Source organism: Embiotoca jacksoni, unplaced genomic scaffold (assembly GCF_022577435.1).
Source record: "Embiotoca jacksoni isolate LCO1_2020_lvr unplaced genomic scaffold, fEmbJac1.0.p SCAF_4, whole genome shotgun sequence".
Lineage (NCBI taxonomy): Eukaryota > Metazoa > Chordata > Actinopteri > Embiotocidae > Embiotoca > Embiotoca jacksoni.
This window is the reverse complement of record NW_027185392.1, coordinates 13,580,560-13,603,039: the sequence shown is the minus strand read 5'-3', so window position 1 is coordinate 13,603,039 and position 22,480 is coordinate 13,580,560. Positions and strand designations below refer to the sequence as shown.

The 22,480-nt window shown below is 44.9% G+C and overlaps 1 protein-coding gene across 3 annotated transcripts in view; it reads left to right on the top strand.

The window, feature by feature from the left end:
• Positions 1–20,036, top strand: part of fam13a (family with sequence similarity 13 member A) — a 59,315-nt gene extending 39,279 nt beyond the window's left edge. The window contains exons 13-26 of one of the 3 annotated variants that reach the window (XM_069168140.1): positions 1,151–1,209; positions 1,581–1,623; positions 8,832–8,991; positions 11,259–11,324; positions 13,464–13,677; positions 13,803–13,944; positions 14,152–14,233; positions 14,331–14,536; positions 14,839–14,922; positions 15,583–15,678; positions 16,607–16,690; positions 17,457–17,653; positions 18,540–18,641; positions 18,733–20,036. In XM_069168140.1, the coding sequence (XP_069024241.1) occupies positions 1,151–1,209; positions 1,581–1,623; positions 8,832–8,991; positions 11,259–11,324; positions 13,464–13,677; positions 13,803–13,944; positions 14,152–14,233; positions 14,331–14,536; positions 14,839–14,922; positions 15,583–15,678; positions 16,607–16,690; positions 17,457–17,653; positions 18,540–18,641; positions 18,733–18,856 (1,659 nt within the window). In that variant the 3' untranslated portion in view covers positions 18,857–20,036. The remainder of the gene's footprint in view (positions 1–1,150; positions 1,210–1,580; positions 1,624–8,831; positions 8,992–11,258; positions 11,325–13,463; positions 13,678–13,802; positions 13,945–14,151; positions 14,234–14,330; positions 14,537–14,838; positions 14,923–15,582; positions 15,679–16,606; positions 16,691–17,456; positions 17,654–18,539; positions 18,642–18,732) is intronic. The other 2 variants (XM_069168141.1, XM_069168142.1) reach the window with 2 other exon arrangements.
• The last annotated feature ends 2,444 nt before the right edge of the window (positions 20,037–22,480 follow it).

The window sequence follows — 22,480 nt, the reverse complement described above, 5'->3', positions numbered from 1 at the left end:
ATGAGATAGCTGGCACAGTCGTGATTGGCTGTGGGAGTGTTGTGGTGAGTGGATGACGGGAGAAGTTTGAGTGTCTGTGTCTGCGTTGGTCTGAACAGCCATCTCTGAATCTGAGCTCTTTAGAGGGTAATTAGGGCCCTCACTGTTCAGCAAAACAACACGGTACAATATATATACAGCATTAGGTTCTCTCTGAAGAGTTTTAATCATCAAACAGCTCGTTTGTGTGAAATTGTCTGCGTCAAAGATACATTTTTATTTGCAAAAGTTAGTTCAGTTAGAAGTTTAATTGCACCACCGCATTGCCACGGTCAATAGTCCAGTCTGGGTTACTGGTTAGCTACTGCAGCGAATGGGTTGTTTTCCATGGTGCGGAGCCTTGCTTTCAACTCAGTAAGCCTCACTTTGTAATGCAGCCGAAATACTTTATTAATGATGCCTTTATCACTGAAGGCGGCAGAGGAAAAACTTCTGACACACTGAGCAGGAAAGAGAAGAACAAGCAGAAGGAGAGAGAAGCCATTGTTAACTGCTAAAGGTAGCGGACATCAAATAGCCTGCCAAGTCTGAAATTAGCATGAACTTTTGTAACACGGGTGTTTGTGCAGAAAAACAAACAAACTTGTGTAAGTGTGTGAATTAAATACAATTAAAATGAGATTATGTGCGCAGATTTAGTGTTAGTGGACTAAAATAAGTCTGTGAACAACAGCACGGCACAGTGCGTTTGCAGCAGGAAGTGACACACTGTGCTCACCATGACGTTGGATGCCACACGATGGTAATGACAGTGAAAAATATACATATAAATTTAATGGATCCTCCCCATAATTTGAATCTGCTCAAAAAAATTCAATGGATTCTTCTTCTGCCTATGTTACGCCCTTCCACCAAGTTTCAATATTGGACGGGAAGTTTTTCCATAATCCTGCTGAACGCGCACTGAAAACATAACCGAGGTAATAAACACACGGGGAGGGCAGGGAAAGAGAACAAAACCCATTCACGTTTTAAAGGTGATGATTCAAAAAGCATTCATGGTTTTATTAACACAGTATTGGCAGCTTTCTCAATTTAAATGAAAAAAAAAAAAGACCGAAAATTTGCTATTTGAATAGTTAAAGTTTGAAATGTGTATGTCTTTTTATAGGTCAAGGAATGTGATGGTGAAAGACCAGGAGAAACCCACATGGAGACATTTCACAAAGGGTGAGCTCTTCAAAATCTCAAGTCTTTTCTTGTAAAATGAGATTATATAGAATTTAATTGAATCCTGAAGGAAATTCTTGAACACAAAACTTGTAGCAGCTGTTACCTCAATGCTTGTTTTACATTGAAAAGCTATTGACTGCCACCAGCAGCTGTGTCTCGTATCTCAAGAGATCTGTTTGACTTAATGTGGTGTTTATAACGTGCAGGTTATCTGATAAGAACAGGCTGCAAAGATACATGTATATGAATCTATATACTCTCCTGAGGCTTCTGACTGTAAGCTGTAAGATAAACTGCATTGGGCTGATTAGTCACAAACTGGTGTTAAAGCTTCTTTGCTCAATTGGTTTCTCTGTTGGATTTTCCAGGAATGACATTTCAAGAAAAGATGGTCCTCGCTCTCCTTCACAGGTAGGATCAATTTCACAAATCCTCTCCTGTTAGACACACAGTACTCAAATGTTCAGACACACAGAAGTTCAAACGGTTCACCTAATTTAAATGCTATGCAGACAAGAGCAGGTGTTGTGCTTAGACAAGAGGGGAAGTGAGTAGGCAGGCAAAAAAAGAAACCACAGGAGGGCAAACAAAACATTGGAAGACTGCAGCGCAGTCTGTGTGGACAATCTGTATAAATACAGATATAAAATACGTAACTTTTGCTACGTTTACACCTAGGATCCACACTATTTCAGCAGTTTTTGACCCCAAAAATGAACACTTTTGAAAACATTGCTGACTGTTGTACTTTGAAACCTTCAGGATGGCTTTTTTTTCTGGACGGAGAGAAACTGAGACTTTTTAAACGGCGACGGGTCTTATCAGTTAAGACGAGTCCTGCCCTGATTCATCACGCACCAATCATGTGATCCTTTTCGTGTAGGGAGCAAACAACATCAACCTTCCCTACCTTTAGTCAATTCAGCATGGATAATGAATTACAGGTGTTGCTTGTTGTCTATGCAAGCATATTTTATGGAGTTAAATTCTGCACTTAATAATGCTACTACTGCCTAAATGTGCAGGAGGCAAGTTATTATTCAAGCAATTTATGACGCTGCCCTTGTCCAGCAGCTTTATGGGCTCCACAATGAGGGCCGTTTTCTGCCAGCATGTCCGGTGTACGCGAATTGTCATATGTGTTTAAAGATGTGTTGGTATGGACGGAGATTAGTTCTGAAACGGAGCTAAAACGTTTTTGTGGACACAGATCGGTTTCGTTTTGTGGCCGTACAGCAACATTCAGTTTTCCCCTTTTTATATAGAAACATGGTTATGTTCCTTTTTATACTTTAATTAGAAATGTTTTTATACTTAAGTTTTGGTATTGGCACTGAGTGAGATAAATGGAGGAGATTTTATTTGTTTTGCACGTTTCAGACAAAATAAAAGCAAGTTGAGTTTTTTTTCTTGTATACCACCATTAAACAAAAAACATAGGTTAAAAAAAACTAAATAGTTGCTTAAAAATTGGATTAAAAAAATATAACAAAACAAAATTTGAACAAAAACAGAACAAACAGAAGACTGAAAATTACAGCGCAATTACATCATGGTAAGAAAAATATGTAAAAAACATGAACATACTTTAAAGATAAAACTCAAACAGAAAGTGTGAGTACAGATATTAGTTTTGAACAGTGAGATTACTCATCAGTGTTTTGTGACACCAGCACATAACTGAACAGAAACTCTTGTGCAGTTTCACACAAAGAATTGCCCTTTTTAACGAAGGGAGATTTTAGCGTTCCTGCAAGAAGGGATCTTTCCACCATTGTTCTTAAACAAACAGTCGTTCTCCAGTCTGCTGTGTAAAACAGCGTGAACAGACTTTTGATGGAACGTTTAGTGTTGCTGTGGGCGTGAGCAGAAGGAAACAAGCCACCTTCTCCATCTGCTTGTCCCCAAGTCCAATCTGGACCAACACAGCTGAACAGACTCATGCAACACTGAACCAATATGGTGAATCTCTGTCTAAGCAGCGCAGATGGATTTCAGTAGCAGCTCAGGCTGCAGCTCTGCTACCACCACCACACTGTGCCACTGAGCGGCCATCTGGAGCCGGCATGGTGCCCATATAAGTGGAGGCCGGTGCAGCCGCCTCCCAGCTGGTTGTTATTGCTGGGGTTACAACATGACCATCACTAAGACCCTTCTGCTCTTTTATCAGCTTGTCTTTCAAAAACCATAAAATCAATAGACTCTCTGTCTTCTTTGATTGGCTTGTCAAACACTACAGGAAGCGGTCATGCCACCGTGGACTCCGCCAAAATCAAATTACACATTTCTGTGACAGTTACACGTATGAATAAAAATCACACGATAAAAAACGAATCAAGTGATTTTAAAGCTTCGATTTTGCAGTCGAGCTGTCGGCCTCTGAATTGATTCAGGTTCTTTATCAGTTCAGAAGAATAGACGCTCGTCTTCCCGTCAGTGATAGATTGATAGATTAATAGACTGAGGTGACCTCATCTCACCTCGTATTGCTTTGTGTATACCTGTTGTTCATTTGACTTAAAGGTACCGTGTTTTTGGTGTTTTGTCAGAAACCGTGAGGCCTGTATTTACTGCTCCGGCAGTTGTTAAATGTTAAGGGGATGTTGGTTTTCTAGTTTTTATTTTAGTGCAAATTACATATTTTGGAGTTTTAGATTGTTATATATAAAACTCCCTATTCACAGTCAGAAAGGATCTTTTATGTGTCCTCATTATCAAAACAAACCACACGTTGACTGGAAAAAAAACAGCAAAACAGGAAGTGATAGGCTTCTTGGGAAATATGGTCTTTATAAAAAAATTTAGGCTACTAATCTTCACACTTCCCTGCGTCCGTCTAAATCATATAGTGTGTGTAAAATTACATAAATGTTATACTGCCTTCTAGAAGTAAAACATTGCACTTCATTATTGTGCATACAATTTGTGATGAATTAATATTATGTAAAAAAACATTTAAAGACACATTTTTTAAAGAATGTGTAATTTATGTATTTTCCTGCAGTCAAGGACTGTTTGGTAAAGTGACGTCACTTTTAGGGTTTTTTTGTAGCTTTGAATCCCCTGGTTCTTTCATTTGGAAAATTTTAAAAAGAGCCACAATATTTCCAGCTTTTTCCTGCGATGAGGATGTATGTATTACTGTTATATATTTACTGATGATTGTTTCTTCATCAAGTTGTAGTTAAAAAGAAAAATAATATACAAAATAAAAAATTGAGTACAATTTATTTTTGCCAATTCCCACAAAAACAGCAAAATCCCAGAGCGACTGAACATTGACATTTCACTTGTAAACCAACAAACATTTGTAGTGTACATTATGTATACTGTGTATATTGAGTGTATTATGTTTCCTGTAGATCGATAGATAGATAGATAGATAGATCCCCCACAACACACACACACACACTCACTCACAGTAGCTCTGTCTATCTCACCCCTCCTTTGCACCAGCTGGACCTCTCATGATGATGTAATCGTGGCTTAAGTGACTGAACACGGTGGCTGATGTTCCAGGCAACATCAGCGTGTGCGTGCATTAGCACATACATTTGAATTACACTTGAACACAGCAGGACGACGGTGAGCTGAAACATCTGTGCTCATGTTAATCCTCAGTGATTCGTCATCTTGAACCGATTCGTACTCACCGCAGTGATTCGTGATGAAACCTTACAGCAGCACTTCTTCGAGTGATTATCGGCAGCAGGTCGATTGATCAGTCCGCTACAACAACAGACAGGATAAACTAATCATCAAGTAAAAGTGAGCGGATAGCTAATGGCTGTTTAATCAATGTAACGAACATTAACATATAAAAAGTTGTGAGGAAACAGTGTGGCTTGCAGGTGAAACATTTTGGCTCCTTTAGAGTCTAAAATGCAGATAATATATGAGATTTGTTAATGACGAGCTGTTGTTGACTTTCTCTCCTCTGAGACGCAACATTACATAACGTTCACCCAGAAGGCTCTTCTGTTTGAAAGCCTAATGAATCTCTTTAATTGCGTGACGACCATCAGCTGTGCCGGTAACGCTTAACAAGACAGAGCATAAAGTACAATAGTTAACAAGGAACCAGTGGAGAACAAATAGGCCCCTGCTACAAATTATAAAAAAACAACTAACATGTTTTATGGTTTTATTTTCAATGACTTTATGGTTAAAATTAATTACTTTTGAAGCGAGTGCTGTTCTGTTAATCAAACCAGAAGGTTGATATCTGAATCTGTATCCTTCACACATGCTAAATACATCATTTTTGATTAACTCTGAATGATATTTGTACTTTTTTTTTTTAAGTCTTACATCTGTGTTGGTTAATTGTTGCAGGCTGCATTCAGAAGCTGCTACAGTTAGATATGTTGTTCCTCTGGATGTTTTTCTAACAGTCCGGATCTGTGAGAGAGCGATCCTGAATAGAGCTAGACCGATTCAGATTTTTTTAGAGCACAAAGATATGTAATGAAGGCAGGTTATCTAACAATTTGCCAATAAACTTAATTGTCCAAAATTACATACAGTGGTGTGAAAAAGTGTTTGCCCCCTTCTTGATTTCACATTGTTTTGCATGTTTGTCACACTTAAATGTTTCAGATCATCAAACAAATTTAAATATTAGTCAAAGATAACACAAGTAAACACAAAATAGTTTTTAAATGAAGGTTTTTATTATTAAGGGAGGAAAAAAAATCCAAACCCACATGGCCCTGTGTGAAAAAGTGTTTGCCCCCTAAACCTAATAACTGGTTGGGCCACCTTTAGCAGCAACAACTGCAATCAAGCATTTGCGATAACTTGCAATGAGTCTTTTACAGCGCTGTGGGGGAATTTTGGCCCACTCATCTTTTCAGAGTTGTTGTAATTCAGCCACATTGGAAGGTTTTCGAGCACGAACCACCTTTTTAAGGTCATGCCACAGCATCTCAATAGGATTCAGGTCAGGACTTTGACTAAGCCACTCCAAAGTCTTCATTTTGTTTTTCTTCAGCCATTCAGAGGTGGACTTGCTGGTGTGTTTTGGATCATTGTCCTGCTGCAGAACTCAAGTTGGCTTCAGCTTGAGGTCACGAACAGATGGCCGGACATTCTCCTTCAGGATTTTTTTGGTAGACGGTAGAATTCATGGTTCCATTTATCACAGCAAGTCTTCCAGGTCCTGAAGCAGCAAAACAGCCCCAGACCGTCACACTACCACCACCATATTTTACTGTTGGCATGATGTTCTTTTCTGAAATGTGGTGTTACTTTTACGCCAAATGTAATGGGACACACACTTTCCAAAAAGTTCAACTTTTGTCTCGTCAGTCCACAGAGTATTTTCCCAAAAGTTTTGGGGATCATCAAGATGTTTTCTGGCAAAAATGAGACAAGCCTTAATGTTCTTTTTGCTCAGTGGTGGTTTTTGTCTTGGAACTCTGCCATGCGGGCCATTTTTGCCGAGTCTCTTTCTTATGGTGGAGTCATGAACACTGACCTTAACTGAGACAAGTGAGGCCTGCAGTTCTTTGGATGTTGTTGTGGGGTCTTTTGTGACCTCTCGGATGAGTCGTCGCTGCGCTCTTGGGGTAATTTTGGTCGGCCGGCCACTCCTGGGAAGGTTCACCACTGTTCCATGTTTTCTCCATTTGTGGATAATGGCTCTCACTGTGGTTCTCTGGAGTCCCAAAGCTTTAGAAACTTTAGGCTTTAGAACCTTTTCCAGACTGATAGATCTCAATTACTTTCTTTCTCATTTGTTCCTGAATTTCTTTGGATCTCGGCATGATGTCTATCTTTTGAGGATCTTTTGGTCTACTTCACTTTGTCAGGCAGGTCCTATTTAAGTGATTTCTTGATTGAGAACAGGTGTGTCAGTAATCTGGCCTGGGTGTGGCTAGAGAAATTGAACTCAGGTGTGATAAACCACAGTTAAGTTATGTTTTAACAGGAGGGGACAAACACTTTTTCACACAGGGCCATGTGGGTTTGGATTTGTTTTCTCCCTTAATAATAAAAACCATTTAAAAACTGCATTTTGTGTTTACTTATGTTATCTTTGACTAATTTGTTTGATGATCTGAAACATTTAAGTGTGACAGACATGCAAACAAATTGGAAATCAGGAAGGGGGCAAACACTTTTTCACACCACTGTAAGTACATTTAAACAGTGAACTGCACTAGGAATGTAATGACTATGAATCAATATAAAAAAAAAAAAAAAAATTCTAAATGTCCCCAAACATTTTCTTCTGAATTATGTTCTTGAAAAAAACTTTATATATCAGCCAACACGTACGATAATACTGATATATCTGTGAAAAGCTAATATCGACCGCTGAAATCAGCCAAGCGAAACATCAGTCGGGCTCTAATTCTGAACGTTTTGAGTGAGTGGGTGCAGCATGTTCCTGGACAGGGAGGTTTCTTGAAAACAGTTACGGTCAGAGCTACTTAGAGGAAATTTGTACCGTTAGTGGGTCACAGTTCGCACGTTCTGCCCAGGCAGCTGCACCAGTCTGTCCTCTGATTCACATCACATCACAGTTATTTCCCGTGGAACAGCTGAGGAGACTTGATAACTCCTAGTTTTTTGGCCTTGTGCCCTCCACTGCAGCACAAGAACACACATACTCACCTGAGACTAATTATGGAGCTGTAATCTCTCATGAACCAGACAAAAACAACGGCAAGAACTTGGTATCATTAACAAAAAAACGAAACAAAACAAGGGCTTTTGTAACCAAATGCAAAGCGCACCCCTTCCTGTGAGCCCTGTGTGGCATTTATGAAGTCTAGTAGCCGTGCATCTTAATCTGCTTCCCCTAAAAATAGCTTGGTCCCACGCCCAGGCAGAGGAAATGGGACCCCTTGGGCTTGGCGCTGAGTGATCCATGGACATGTTCGAAATGCATGAGCAGCTGAGTGTATTGTATTTACAACACACCAGAGTTTGATTGTACAGTTTCGATCCTCGATGACCAACTGGAATTTTGGGAAGTTTGAGATATAAATAGGCAGCGAAGAGGAGGCCGGTGGATGACCGGTAAAAATGTAGAAGAAGTACTGAGCAGGAAGAGGTATGCATGTTCTGCTTCCTGGTGAGTGTTTGTCTTTAGAGAGAGACAGACATGGAGAGCAGAAAAATCACCTTGTCACCCTACGTGTGCTGGCTCACATTCTGTGTGCTTTTTTTTTTTTTTTTTTTTTTGGTCCTCTCACCTCCCTCGCCTCCTCCCTCCCTCCCTCCCTCCCTAACACCCCTCCCTCCTGCTCTTGCTGCTGTGAAACAAACAAGTCCAAAGCTGCTCTTGGGGTGGGGAATATACGCACGTCAGGCTGGAGAGAAAGCAGCAGAACTACTGTGGAGGAGAAGAGAGAGAATAAGAGAAGGAGGGAGGGATCCTTGTGGGTGAAAGACGAGGCGGAGCAAAGCCACTCCTGCTCTGTCACACACGGCTAAAGACAGATGGGCGGATGTTTTGGCCAGCCGGGGCGGCCAATCGGGAGCAGGGAGCAGCCCCCTCCGTTAGGGCAGGGCCAGTCTGAGGGAGTGTGCGGCTCAACTTAAAGAGTGTGTTCGCAGGCGGGTTGTTGTTGTTGAGCGCTCTTTCCTTTTCTCTCATGGTTGTGCAGACGTTAAGGATGAAGATCCAGGAGTCGCCCGTCACTTGTGACACGGGGAGGGTCGGCAGCGGAGAGGAGCGAGGTTTGGACCCGGACTGCGAGAGGACGGGCTGCGAGGACGTGCCCCGGCTGGACCTGACGGCGCTGACCGAGGACAACAACTGGGGAGGTGAGGCTGGAGTCCACCCTGCTGCTGCTGCTTAGGTTTTACTTTGTCTTCCCGTATCTGGACTACACCGCCTCTCTTACAAACACAGACACACACACACAGGTCCAGACAACTCCCAGCGCTGCACATGGGTGTCTGGGTAGCAGCTGCACACCTTCTGCTGGTTCTTCTGCTCCTCCTCCTCCTCCTCCTCCTCCTCCTTCTTCTGATGCTACTCCTTCTGCCTCTCCTGCATAATGTTATTGTGAAAGATTCTCTTTAAGTTCTCCAGCCACCTCTGTCTGGAGCAGGAACACTGGAGACGGTGCTTGTTTTTGTTGGCTGGCAACACAAGGCAGCACTAAAGAGAATATAATGGTGCAGCTAAGTTTAGCGCTCCATCTGTGGTTTTATTTGAATAGGAAACAGTGGGATTGTTACCAGGGCTATATGGTTATTTTGCAGTTTGTTGTTTGCAAGCTGAGCTGTAAATAACTGCAGCTGTAGTTTTCAGTCAAAAACAATCGTTAAAGGGGAGGTTGAGTAGCGATAACAACAATCAGCTGGCTGCTGGAACTTGGCTCGCATTTAGGGAGTTTTATCGATCCCGGTAAAAAAAAAAAAAATGTTTAGGCTCCATTTAAAAAGGTCTTTAAATTTAATGAGACGCTCACGTCTGATGGTCTGCGCACGTGCCTTCCGTGGCAGCTGTGCACAGAATCAAATCTGAATCCAACTAATGAAGTATTTCTGGTAATAATGATGCCGGCTTATCCAGTGGTTGCAGAAATAGCCCGAGCGTTGCATTATTTATACGTCTCCCCCACCACCTTTGCGCTGTCAGACCTCTTTGGAGTTTGTTATTCATGTGTTTGTTCATACAGGAAATAACACACACACACACACACACACTCGCAGTGCACTGAGACTTTTGATTGTTTTGTGAGGGCGTCGCAACACAGCGGAGGTTGGGTGGAGGTTTTTCTGTGTCGAGCAGCGAAAGCCGAGCATTTTTGCTGGACTGCGCCAACAGGTCCATTCCTACACCTAAAAGAAGACAGTAAAAGGGCATGCCGCAGCGTGTTTTAACTTCTTGCCGCTGCAGAGGTGGGTCTTCACTCCCATCTGATGTGAAAGTCGGATTGAAAATGGTCCCACGCAATAAATCTGTCGCCTTCAACAGGCTCATGTTGGGAGCATTCGCAGGCGATTGCACGCTTCGTGGAGCTCCCTGGTGGCCAAACTTCATACATGAAAAACACAGAAGCTCTGCCAGTGTTTGGTTTTTGTTGTTGCTGTGCAGCATTTTCTGAGCGAGGAGTCGTTTCAAGTGCTGTAATCTTGTACCTGAGCTGTCCAACCGTTAGTTTAGTTTGTACGAGGGCATGGTTTATGTTGTTTTGCCACTTACTTTTGGTACATGTAAAGCTCTATCCTTGAAATTAACACGTAATGGTGTTAATAGTATGATACTGCTTGTTCAGTCCAGGTGGCTGCTCCACTCTGACATTAAGACATTTTGTATCAGATCTCTTGCAACTTGTATTTTTTTTCATTTTTTTTCTTGGCTTTCCGCCTCCTCTTCGCCGTCCTTCTCGTACACTCTGTCCTGAATACATAACCGAGCCCGTGGCAGCGAGGACCCCCCCACGGGGAGTCTGCGTGATTGGCTGTGACAGGCCACTCAGACACACAGCATCTCCTTCGAGGTGCCTTTCACGCGTGAGAACGAGCAGCGCTTTGCCACGGCACGAACTGCAATTGTGTATTGTGCAAAGTTGAACGTTCTCTCCGTGTAGCTGGCACGATTGTTTGCTTCAGCGAGGAGAGCCAAAGAGGGATTTGTGTTCTGGCAAGACGAGCTGAGACGAATAATCGGGTAATAAAACAGTATAATGGTTGTAAGTGCTGCATGCTGTACAGAAGGAGTAATACTGTACAAATGGGCATGCGGGTAGATGAGGGCGTCAGACGGGGGGGAGGGGGGGGGCTGTGAGACCTTTGTCCCAGTACACGCTGTGCCAGTGCATATCACAGTGACTCCATATTCACCGCCGCTCTGCCAGCGATGGAATAACGGCACCAGACACTTGGACAGGAAGAGACACGGATATGAGGCTCGCGTGTCTCATGAGTTAATTAAAGTTGATAGGGACGCGTGTCATTTTGATTTATTGCCACGAGAAGGATGCACGCTGGTCCTCTGTGCTGCTTATTTCTCTTTGTTTTCATTCGTTCATCTTCTCTTCTCCTTCCTCTCTCGCCCTTTTCCTCTCTTGTTCCTCCAGGTTCTCCGTTTTTTAACCCCCCTTTCCTTGATTTCAAAAGCATTTTCCATCCGAGTTGTTGTGATGGTAAGTGCCGTGCTGCATCACTGTCAGTGCTGGCTGGCTTTTCTGCAAATGGCACGTTAAGAGTGAGAGAAAGGAAGGAAGAAAGAAAAGGCCACCTGAGTGACCTTTTCCACTGCATGGCAACATGCTTGAGTGATCTGGAACATTGCGGCTGAGCGTCACACGCACAACAACCTTTAGTGAAATGGCAGACTTGTGTGTTGTTGTTTTTTTTTGTTTTGTTTCATTAGTCTAGTTAATCCTGAACCATCAGCGAGCACTTGATTTAGGGGATTAATTTCAGATGCCATGGAGCCCCACCGGCCGGCTACACTGCCCTAAGCTAGATAATAGGCCTTTAAAGGAAGACGTGCGGTGTGATTTAACCTGCCTGCCGTGAGCGAGCTCTAACATTGCCAGCGAGCTGCTACTTGATAAACTGCACGTACGTAGAAGCGAAGGAGGACCCCCGGGACGCCGAAGCTGGAATTTGAGCTAAATCGCTGCTCATGCGCCTCAACTCACCCCGGCTAAGAAAAACACGCATGTGCAGTTTTAGACTGGGCGTGCGTATTTTCCTGGTTGCACACCGACACCTCGACTGTTTACACTGACGACCGGTTTCCTCCAGAGCTTGTTTTCACGCCCTCCGTCTATCCTCTCCGCGTAACAGCTCCTCCGTTTTATTCCCAAGTCTCCTGACACCTGATGTTACCGGGCCTCTCCCTTTCCATGAAATCTACATGATTACTCCCGCCGAGTTTCATGTTTCGACAGTTTCTGCAGAACACCCGAACTCCCTGAATACAGCCTGATATTCCATCTGGCCGTTCTCCGGCGCGCACGTGTTTGAACAGACGCAGCGTTTTATCTCTCGCCGCGCGGCGTGGAAACTTAAAACGCCAACCCGTCGCCGTACCTCTCAACGGGGGGCCGTGCCCTGACATTATCCCGCAGGGAGACGGGCTTTATTAATAGCCCCGGGATTGTCAGGGGTATCTGTGCGCCTTATTTTCACCAGACGTAATTACTGCCAGAGTGGAGACTGTAACCATGGGACGGACAGAGGGAGACAGAGGGAGACAGAGGGAGACAGAGAGAGGCAGGGGCGGGTGTGTCTTACCCACAGTTTCAGAACAACATCTGTTGCTGTCGAGCCCCAAAGGAAGTTTGTTCTTTCCCACAGCGGCTGCAGACGGAGCAGCAGCATCATGTGCAGTGACTTTCACAACACCGGGGGAGACGTCAGCAGGGAGACGAGCAGCTTTCTAATGTCTGCTGGAGGAAAACTTTGGAGAACTAGCGTGCTGTTTGTCTTTTCCTGGACAGTTTTTTTTTTTTTTTTTTTATATATATATATTTTCATCTTACCGTACCAAAAAGAAAAATCGAAATACCCGCCAGCGAATACTTTGCACATCAGAGTTTTATTCGACTTTATTACCGGCGCTACCACATCCAAAACCGAACTATTTAAACTACTAACTATCCCGACAGCCCGGTTGTTTGACGATACCGCTCCATAAGTTCTCCTTTAGATTGTTGCCTTTGTCGTTTTTTTTTTTGCGTCCTTTTGTAACGTAACGACGTGCGGCTCGAGAAACAACCGATCGATATTGCCATCGGGAGTGATGTCAGGTCCACAGCGATTGGCTGATGCCTTCACTCACCGACCAGTAGCTCGGCAGAATCAACCTCTTTCCCAAAGGAAGTTGCTTTTTCGTTGCGTAACGTGTGAAAGAACCGACAAAAACGGCAGTTTGAATCAATACATTGACCTGTAAATGAATTGTGCCAACACCGCCCCCCCCCCCCGCCCCCTTTCAGTCTTTCATTTATTAAAGTTATTTGTAACCTTGATTTAAAAAAGTTTGACCCGCCGTAGATTTGACGAAGGATATAAATTCTAGACCAGATTTCAAACTTGAATCCTTCTATTTGTGGTGTCCTGTTATTCTGTTGCTACAGAGCTCTCAGGAGCGACATGCTGTCACTAAGACCGGGAGCTTCGAGTCGTCTGCTGGCCACAGCGCGCACAACATTTCCAAACAGGATTCCCCGACTAAACCCGTCCTTTGTTTGCACCATATCGTATGTCTTGTGCATGCGGAGCGATCGAAGCGTCCCATTTTGACACGTCGGTGCGCGTTTGTTTTTCAGAGCCGGTGCCGGCGTACTCGCTGCAGAGGGAGAGCATGGACCGCGAGGAAGCTCGCCTGTCCCCTCACGCCGGGGGGCGTCTGATCCGCCACCTGCTGGAGGAGGACAGCGACCCGATGGTGTCCCCGCGCTTCTACGCCTACGGGCAGTGCCAGCAGTACCTGGACGACACGGAAGTGCCTCCGTCGCCGCCAAACGCGCACTCATTCGTCAGGTGAGCCGACATCTTTTTTTTTTTTTTGTCTTAGTGCAGGTGGAGGTTGTAGGAAAAAGCTGTCGGCGCTAACGGCGTTTTTTTTGTTTGTTTTTGTTTTGTTTTGTTTTTGTTTACCTCTACAGTCGCAGGCGGAGTTCATCTCTCGGCTCCTGCGACGACGAAAAGGAGGAGCTGACGTCCGCCCAGCTCACAAAGAGGATTCATGTGCTGAAGAAAAAGATCCACAGGTTCGACGAGAAGTTTGAAGAGGAGCGAAAATACAGGGTGGGTAGTGGCGACGTGTGTTCGACCTTCATGCCGGGAGGGAGCCTTTAAACTAGTTCATCCTGAAATCGGACTTAAAAGACTTCATTCCACAAGACCGCCGGCCTTTTACCTAAGCCGACACGTGACTTATGTTTCATACATTTCCGTTCAGTAATCGTAGAAGCCGCCGATTCGCAATCTTCTTTTTATTTTTTTCTCACGCAGCCCTCCCACGGTGACAAAGCCGAAAACCCAGAAGTGCTCCGATGGATGACTGAACTGGCCAAGCTTCGTAAAGAGCTAAAAGGTACAACGCAGGAACGAAAAGCACCTCTTCGCGCGACCCGCGGTCTTGTCTGTAAGGAGGTCGTGTATTTTCCTTGTTCCCGTTTTTCTCCCCCCAGAACACAAGCTGATGAAGTCTGAGGAGGACCTGCCGCCTCTGACCCGCCAGCGCAGCAACACGCTGCCCAAAAGCTTCGGCTCTCAGCTGGAGAAGAAACCTCAGCAGGAGAAGGTGCCGAAGCCGCCGGCGGAGAGCACCCTGGAGGCCATCTTAAAGAAGCTGCAAGAGAAGAGGGACGAGGTGAACCGGCCCGAGGACATCAAGGTAAAAAAAAAAAAAAAAAAACGCTGTCGCGCGAACGTGAATGACTAAAACTTTCCTCCGGCAAACGGACGTCGCGCGTCGGGAGGAGGAGGAGGAGGAGGAGGAGGAGGAGGAGCGGCGTCGGCTTCGAAAACGGCAGCGGGGTTCGGATTTAAAGATGACGCGGGACCGTGCGCGTTCAAAATCGGACACGGGGAATAAGTTCTGTTGCAACACTGAAGGAAGTCAGGTCTTTTCTAATATTTATGTGCTGACTCGCTTCCTGTCTCCCCCCCCCTCCTCCCCCTCCCCCCCGATGACAGGATATGACGCGGGAGCAGATCAGCGCGGAGAAAGTCGCCCTGCAGAAAGCGCTTCTCTACTACGAGAGCATACACTGCCGACCAGTAAGTCGTCCTCAAGTGCACGAACGCAGACACACAGATTGACTCACGCGGCCTCCGCCTCCTACTTCTGATCTCCTGCCAGCCGTCTGGGCCCCGAACACAGAGAATCTGTTTTACTATTTGACGCTGACCTAAATTGCAAGTCAAGGGTGAATAATGTCTGTAGCCATTGTGTGTGTGTGTGTGTGTGTGTGTGTCTCAAAAAGAGACACACACACACACGGGATGTTTTGACATGCTAATCGTTGTCGGAGAAAAGAAATGCAAAACATGTCGTTGTAAGAGCTTCAATAGCAATTAAAGGACAGTCAGTGCTGAAAACTGAAGTGCTGCCCGGACCCTGATCCAGTTGAAATAATCCCTGCTCGTGTTGTCGCGTACCAGGAAGTGCAGCTGACCTCCCCGTCACGCTGCGGGCCCCCCCCCCCCCCCCACCTCCTCCCCCCGTGGCTTGCGTCTCAATGACCGCCACGCTCCGAACTACGGGCCGCAGAGTCGCAGCGGGGCGAACCGGGTCAGCTGTCCTTTTTGTTTCACGTCAGCGCTGCGGCCGGTCGGTCCGCAGGGGGGGGGGACGCCCGGTACGGCGGAGAGTCGCTAAAACGGCGCTGACTAACGGGGGGGACACTGGGGGGGGGCGTGTCTTTTTCTTCCCTCCAGGTGACCAAGAGCGAGAGGCAAATCATGAAGCCGCTGTACGACAGATACCGGCTGGTGAAGCAGATCCTGTGCAGAGCCTTCACCATCCCCGTCATCGTAAGTGTCACGTCTTAACCCCAGCGGTCGCCCCGGTTCTAAGAGCGAGCGCCACAGGTCCGCGCAACGTTCAGACGCTCAATCCCGCCGGCGCCGGCGCGTCACCCACCTTTTCTAGGCTCTAAATGCAGCTCGGCGCAATCGGCGGCCGTAAAGGAGATTCGCAGGTGGCGGACGGAGTTCACAGGAAGCGACAGCGTGAAGCTCGGAGAGGAGGAGAGGCTAGAGGGGAAGGGACAAAAATAACTACAAACATTTTGCTTTTTTTTTTTTTTTTTTTTAAATGCTTCTTTAAATATTGTTGTCAATGAATTTATGTAAGAAAAATAGTTCCGCTTAATAGGCTCGTATAAAGCTGCACCATTATTCTGTTCGTAACAACCATCTTTATGACGTAAGGTATGATCTGCGTTATGGCGGGACACCCGTTACACAATGAACGACCTCTAATCCTCGTGACGTAAAAATGTTCTGCGTAATCGTGTGCACTTCATCTTGGAAAGAACGAATGAGCTCAAACTAGTCCAAAAAAAAAAAAATTAAAAAAAATTCAGACCTAAATTTAGAGGCACAAACATATTTTTTAATTTTTTTTATTTTAATGTTATTGTTGTGGTTTGCGGACATCAAAAATAAGCAAAACGAGATGCGACGCGAGGACCCAAATACGGTTCGCCCACGTCGGACTTTGAGCCGTCGAGCGTCCCGGTCGCCGTTCATTCAAAACGATTCAAAGATAATTTCACTCGGACTCGCCGCAAAAGTGCGAAAGCGATTGTCGGCCGGGGAGGAAGAGAAGCCTCGGGGGGGGGGGGGGGTCCCGGTTTTCCAGGGGGGGGGGGGAGTCGGTCTGCCCGTGTCTCTGTCCGCTGCGGGCGCGTTTCCTGGTGCGAGTGAGTTAACTCCTCCTTCTCAACCGTCACCACAGGGGTCCCCCTCCAGCAAGCGCAGAGGTCCCCTCCTTCAGCCCATTATCGAGGGTGAAACCGCCCTCTTCTTCGATGATATCAAGGTGAAGAGCTGCTGCAGCTTCAGTAAATCAGTGAATCGGCTCCCCACCCCCACCCCCACCCCCTCCATCCCTGCCCTGCTACCCTCCAACCCCCCCCCCCACCCCCACCCCCACCCCACCTCCCTACATTTACTACCATCTCCCCTCTAATGAGTCTGATTGCTGCCTGTTGATTGGGCGGCTGCCTGTTGCCCGCCACCAGCACCCGTAGCCATGTGGAATCAGTAGCTGCGACGTCCGAATCTCTCTCTGTGGCCGTGACGCAATAAATGTCCTCTTTCATTTAGCGTGTAGGGTCAAATAACGTCCCATTTTTTAAAATCAGTTTCGGCTCCCAGATTTGAGTTTGTTGGTACGATTGTTACATGAAGCAAAAGAAATGAAGATCGAAAGCTGCCAAAAAAAAAACGAGACCAGAGTTTGTTAAACCGGGAAGATCTTTCAGTGTATTGTTTTGTTTAGTTTTGTTTAATGTGGATTGCGTGTAGTTGTTTGGGATTCATATGGTTGGTAAAGCTGGCGGTGATTAACTCCATCTGTAAACACTAACGCGAATCACAAACGAGGACCGTCGAGGTGCATTTCTGCTGCCGAACGGTGATGATTTATAACCGCTGTCGACTAACTGCACGATCCTCATGCACCGCAGCGTCTGAGCTCAGAGGCCGCCGCCGCCGCACCGTGCGGCCCTTGAACACCCCCCCCCCCCTCCACCCCTCCCACCTCTCGGCCAAAGCCTAACCTCCCCATATCGCTCCCTTTGCAGGAGGAGGAAGAAGGCTCCGAGGACGACGGAGACTCGAAGACGCAGTTCGCCGTGACCGTGCGGCCCGACCTCGGCGTGCTCGGCTTCCTGGACCACATGGACGAGGAAGCGGACGGTTTCATTTCGCCCGTGGACGAGCTTTCGCCCTCCAAGAACACGACGGACATGAGGCTCTCCAACCTGCACTCGGCCACCACGTAAGTAGTGAAACGAGAGAAGCAGGGCTGCTGGCGGAGGGGGGGGAAGGGAGGGGGGGGGGGGACTCTTTTAGTACAAGTCGGGAGTTACTTGAAAGGGTTTCCACTCTTCTGCTACTTTATACTCCTGCTTGTGCTCGTCTACATCTGAAAGCTGGAGTTGCGTCTTTTTTTTTTTTTAGATTTAGATTTGACATTAGAAAACGCGTGACGAGCACGTGAAACGATCGCAGACGGGTTAAAACATTAAAAGCCTGCGAGAGGCGGGTTTTTAAATAACCTTTCAGCACATTTATAATTCAAGTCGTCTGAAAGAAAAGTCGACTGCGCTTCCTCTCGGCTCGGCGTTCAGGCTTCAGACCAAATCGGGAGTCGTTTCAGAAAGAGGTGCGTTCCTATTGGCTGATCTGCAGATAAGCGCGCGTGCTCGTCCCTTCGGGTATCAAGTCCGATTTAAGTGGAATAAACCCCGGAGGAAAGGTTGCGACTTATTTGTTTCTTCTTCTTCTTCCTTTTCCAACCCCGATAATCACCTCGCAGTGTGACGATAGGGGCCCCCGAACCCCAGGTTGAGAACCATTTCGATAAACTAGCCAGCTGTATTCGGTAAATAAACCCTCGATCGTAAGACCTCCCCCCCCGTTCACACATCGGCGTTAACAATCTAATAAAGCCATAGATAATAATGTTTCAGTCACAGGAGATGTTACTTTTATGTTTAACACTTGAAAGACATTTTTGATGAAAATACTTTGGGTATCTTTTAAAGTTCCGATTGTTGTACCGTCGCCTTAATTTGTTCACGTCTCCCACCACCACCGGATTTAGACATTTTAAAGTATTTAATTTGGAGATGTTTACGCGTTTCTACTCTTTCCGTCGCAAGGGAGGAACTCGTGGTGCAGCTCCACGAGGCCAGAGAGGAGAAAAAGAGGATCCGCAAGAACCTGAAAGAGTTCGAGGACCAGTTCTTCAGACAAAACGGAAGGTAAGAGCGGGAAAGGGTGTTCTCGTCGCATCAAGAGAGGCGACGCAATGAACCGCTCCGTGTTTCAATGTCCGCTGTCCTGTCGTCGCAGAAACGTGCAGAAGGAGGACCGCTCCCCGCTGGCATCGGACTACAACGAATACAAGCACGTTAAAGCCAAGCTGCGGCTGCTCGAGGTCCTCATCAGCAAAAGAGACTCGACCAAGTTGTTCTGAGACGCACAATAAAAAAGACTCCAGAACCGGTGCTTTAGTCTTCAGCGATACCAACTCAAAAACGCGTCTCGACCCGATTTTTCCTGCCGCATCGCTCTGGAAACGTCCCCGCCCGCGAGCCTTTCGATCGGATCTGTCGACCACGGCGAGGTTTTCCCCCGCGCCGCCGGGCCACGACGGATTCAATGCGACACCCGGGTCACCCGCTCCGCCCGAGATCTCGCCGACAGAAAGAGGACGTTTCTCCAGTCGGGGCGACACGCACACAAATAACCCCAATCACACTCGTATTGCTGATAATTTATTTCTATCCTTTTGAAAGTTTTTATTGTAACAAATATTATTTTCTCACACTTAACTGTAGAAGTCTTAAAAAAAAAAAAAAAAAAAAAAAAGAACCTTTAGGAATTAAGATGATAGATATGGAATTATTGATATTTTTGAAGAAGGATTTTGTGATTAAGATTTAGGTGTATTTTTGTAAGGGAGACTTTAATATTTGTATCAGTATTCACAATGAATAGCTTTCTCTATTTCAGTTCTGACCATCGTTTTTAGCCTGAAATAATCTTGTGTTGCTTCTGTAGAAGTTAAACTGAGTACTTGCTCACTAAAATAAGTGGTTTCCTCTTTTTTACTACAACCCAAAGACAGCAGCTCAGAGCGCAAACAGCGAACCAAACCTTCACCCTCTCCAATAAAACACCATATTTTTGTGACCACTGGTACTCACTTCAGCATTTGACTGTACTTTGTGTGCATTGATGTTGTTGTTGTTTTTTGTTTTTTGTTTTTTTTCTTTCCCACATTTACTTTATGTCAAATAAGCTATTTTCGTCTTTAAATCCCTGTTTGCTCACACTGATAAGACACTGACAAGGCCGTTTGCGAGACGAGTGTGGAGGACAGAAATGGTCCCTGTAAGCTCCCAGCGGTCTCCTTCTCGTCCTCTGCAGAGCTCGTTTGTTCTTTTGTAAATTTGGATCACCGTGTATGTTTACATTTCTGTGAGCGAGTACTTCTTTCCTGTCTTTCTCCAAACTGGATGATCATCGGTGTGAATTTTGTTTTCACCGAACGTAAACACTGGCCGGGGGCGTAATGAATTTTGAGTGTGTACATTTTAGTACATAAATTGTATTTTGTATATAACATGAATGAAAACATATTTTTACTGACATTTTTTTTTTTTGGCCTCCATGTTTTTCCTTGGTGAGAAATTTGAGGTTGTGAGTTTCCAACCATAATCTTCCATCATGTACAAGCAATTCTAACTTTATTTGTAGAGCAGCAGCTTTCATACAAGTTCAGAGTGACAGAGCGAAGACAAGCGGATAATGAAACGGTTCAACATAAACACATTTGAGACGGAATAAAAAATGGTGTAGGATTAACAATAAAACGGCAAAAAGCTAAATAACATAAAAACATACACACAAAATGTGTTACAATTATAAAAAAAATAATAATAGAAAACCAAAACATCACAAGAAACATCGTCTAAAATTAATAATAAAACAAATCATAATTTTTTTTTTAAATCGGTTTATTTCAATCCATTAATTATCTTATTGTTTGATGTGAACACCTGAATTGAAAAAAAAAAGAAAGATTCTACTTTAAATTTAACTAGAAATTTGGACTGTAACCATATATGTATACACAAACCTGTAATTACTGGATTTAATTAAGACTAATTAAATTTGATAATTTTCACAAAAGGTAGTTGTGTTTTAATAAAGCGCTCAAACGTCAACCAAAAAAAACCAACAACTTCTATCTGACCACGTGGTTTTGGAGCTGCAGTCTGATCACACGGTCTTCCTCAGTCATTTAAGGATTTATCTTAAATGTTGGTTTTAGTAAACGTTGTGACCAAAAGAGAAAACTAAACTATTTCCTACTGAAACCAACAACCGCCCCGAAACATGCTGAACATTAAGAGGTGTGTTAATTAGTGACGTCAGCGCGTCAAGCAGAGGAATAAGGGATTTTGATAAGAGTTGTAAAACACTAAACCAAGACTAACGAGGCCAAGGTCGGTCGAACGCAAAGCCTGCTGCCGGAAGAACAAACGAGAAAGACTTGCAGACCGCAAAAAGGCGTCGAAGGTCAACAAGTAGCGAGTCCTCCCGAGCGGGTGCTCCCAATCACGCTGATGACCTCCGACCCCGCAGGCCAACACGGACCAGAGGAAACGCGGCACGCGGCGGGAGGACCGTCACAAAGTCAGTCGCCAACTGTCGGGTGTCGTGACATCCATTAGGGAAACTCAAAACTGAGGAAGATCATGTCAAGAGTCAAAAGCGGACATTATTATTATTATTATTATTTTTTTATCTTCTCAATGTTTATAAGGTTATAACGATAATCTCAAAATTGTATCTAACAGAATTGTGTTTAACCTCAACATCCAGGTCTAGTGTCTCTCTCTCCAGAACAATTCAAAACTCGTTGATATCTGCAGTTATTTGACAACAGGCGCTGAATGTGAAGTCTGGTGAACACCACGCAAATTGTTGAGTGCGACTGGCCTGAAAAGAAACCATAAACCCCGCAGAAAACTTTGCTTTAACATCGCATTTTATTGGAAAAAAAAACAAAAACCTGGCCGGAACAGAGAGCTTGGTGTAGATTTCGGCCAAATATGCAAAAAAATCACATTTTCTGTAGCACATTAAAAGGTGCAAAAAAAAAAACAAAAAAAAAGTCGAGGGTTGCACAAACACCTTTGCATAGGACTAAACTCTGCAGGAGAAATCGACCTTTAATCGGGCAAGAACTGGCTGACCGAGCGGAACACGCGTGTGCATGCAGTGCAAGCGTCTCGGAAGAGTCCGGCGTTTTAAGACCTTTGTGAGTCGGGCCCGGATTCATCACTACATTGTCGGGCTGTTTCAAGGTTGTTATTGCTGTGAAGTCGGGACACATCGAGTCAATTGACTGTCCCGAAGTCAGTTCAACGCCGCCGTCTTGTATGAAATATATAAAAAAATAGATATATGCAATTCCACTCACTTCACACCAATGCACGACCCAATTAAACATCGTTCTGGATTAAGAGGTTTGACCGCAGGGATAAATACAGCATCAGGGCAAGTTTTGGAACAAGTGATAAGGAGATACATTTTATCATCAAATATTATGACTACTACATACGCAGAGAGTTTAATAGGTCATCTGCCCACACCGTTTAAATATGCATTTATTCAAAATATCACAATTTAATTCTTCCTAATCTGCAACTTGGAAACCAAACTAATTACAATGATTAATTCTACGGGGGGTTTTTTTATATTTAGTTTTAAAAGACATTTTGGAACGTGTGTTTATTCGCTTCTTGACAGATAATTGAAGCTACCACATAGCAGCTGGTTAGCATAGCCAAGCGAAAAGACTGGAACGAGCCGGTTTGGCTTGCCGTCTTAACGGTTTCAAAATCCACCAAAACAGCAGCTAAAAGTATCACAAACCTACAAGTTATATTCAGTGTGTTCAACATGTACAAAAGCCAAAGTGCAAAAACAACCATTTGCAGTTCACATTCCAAGTTTGGAACCGACTAATTGTCGGTTCAAGGTAGTTGCCGGGCAAACCAGTGAAGATAGTTGCAGGTGGTACGTA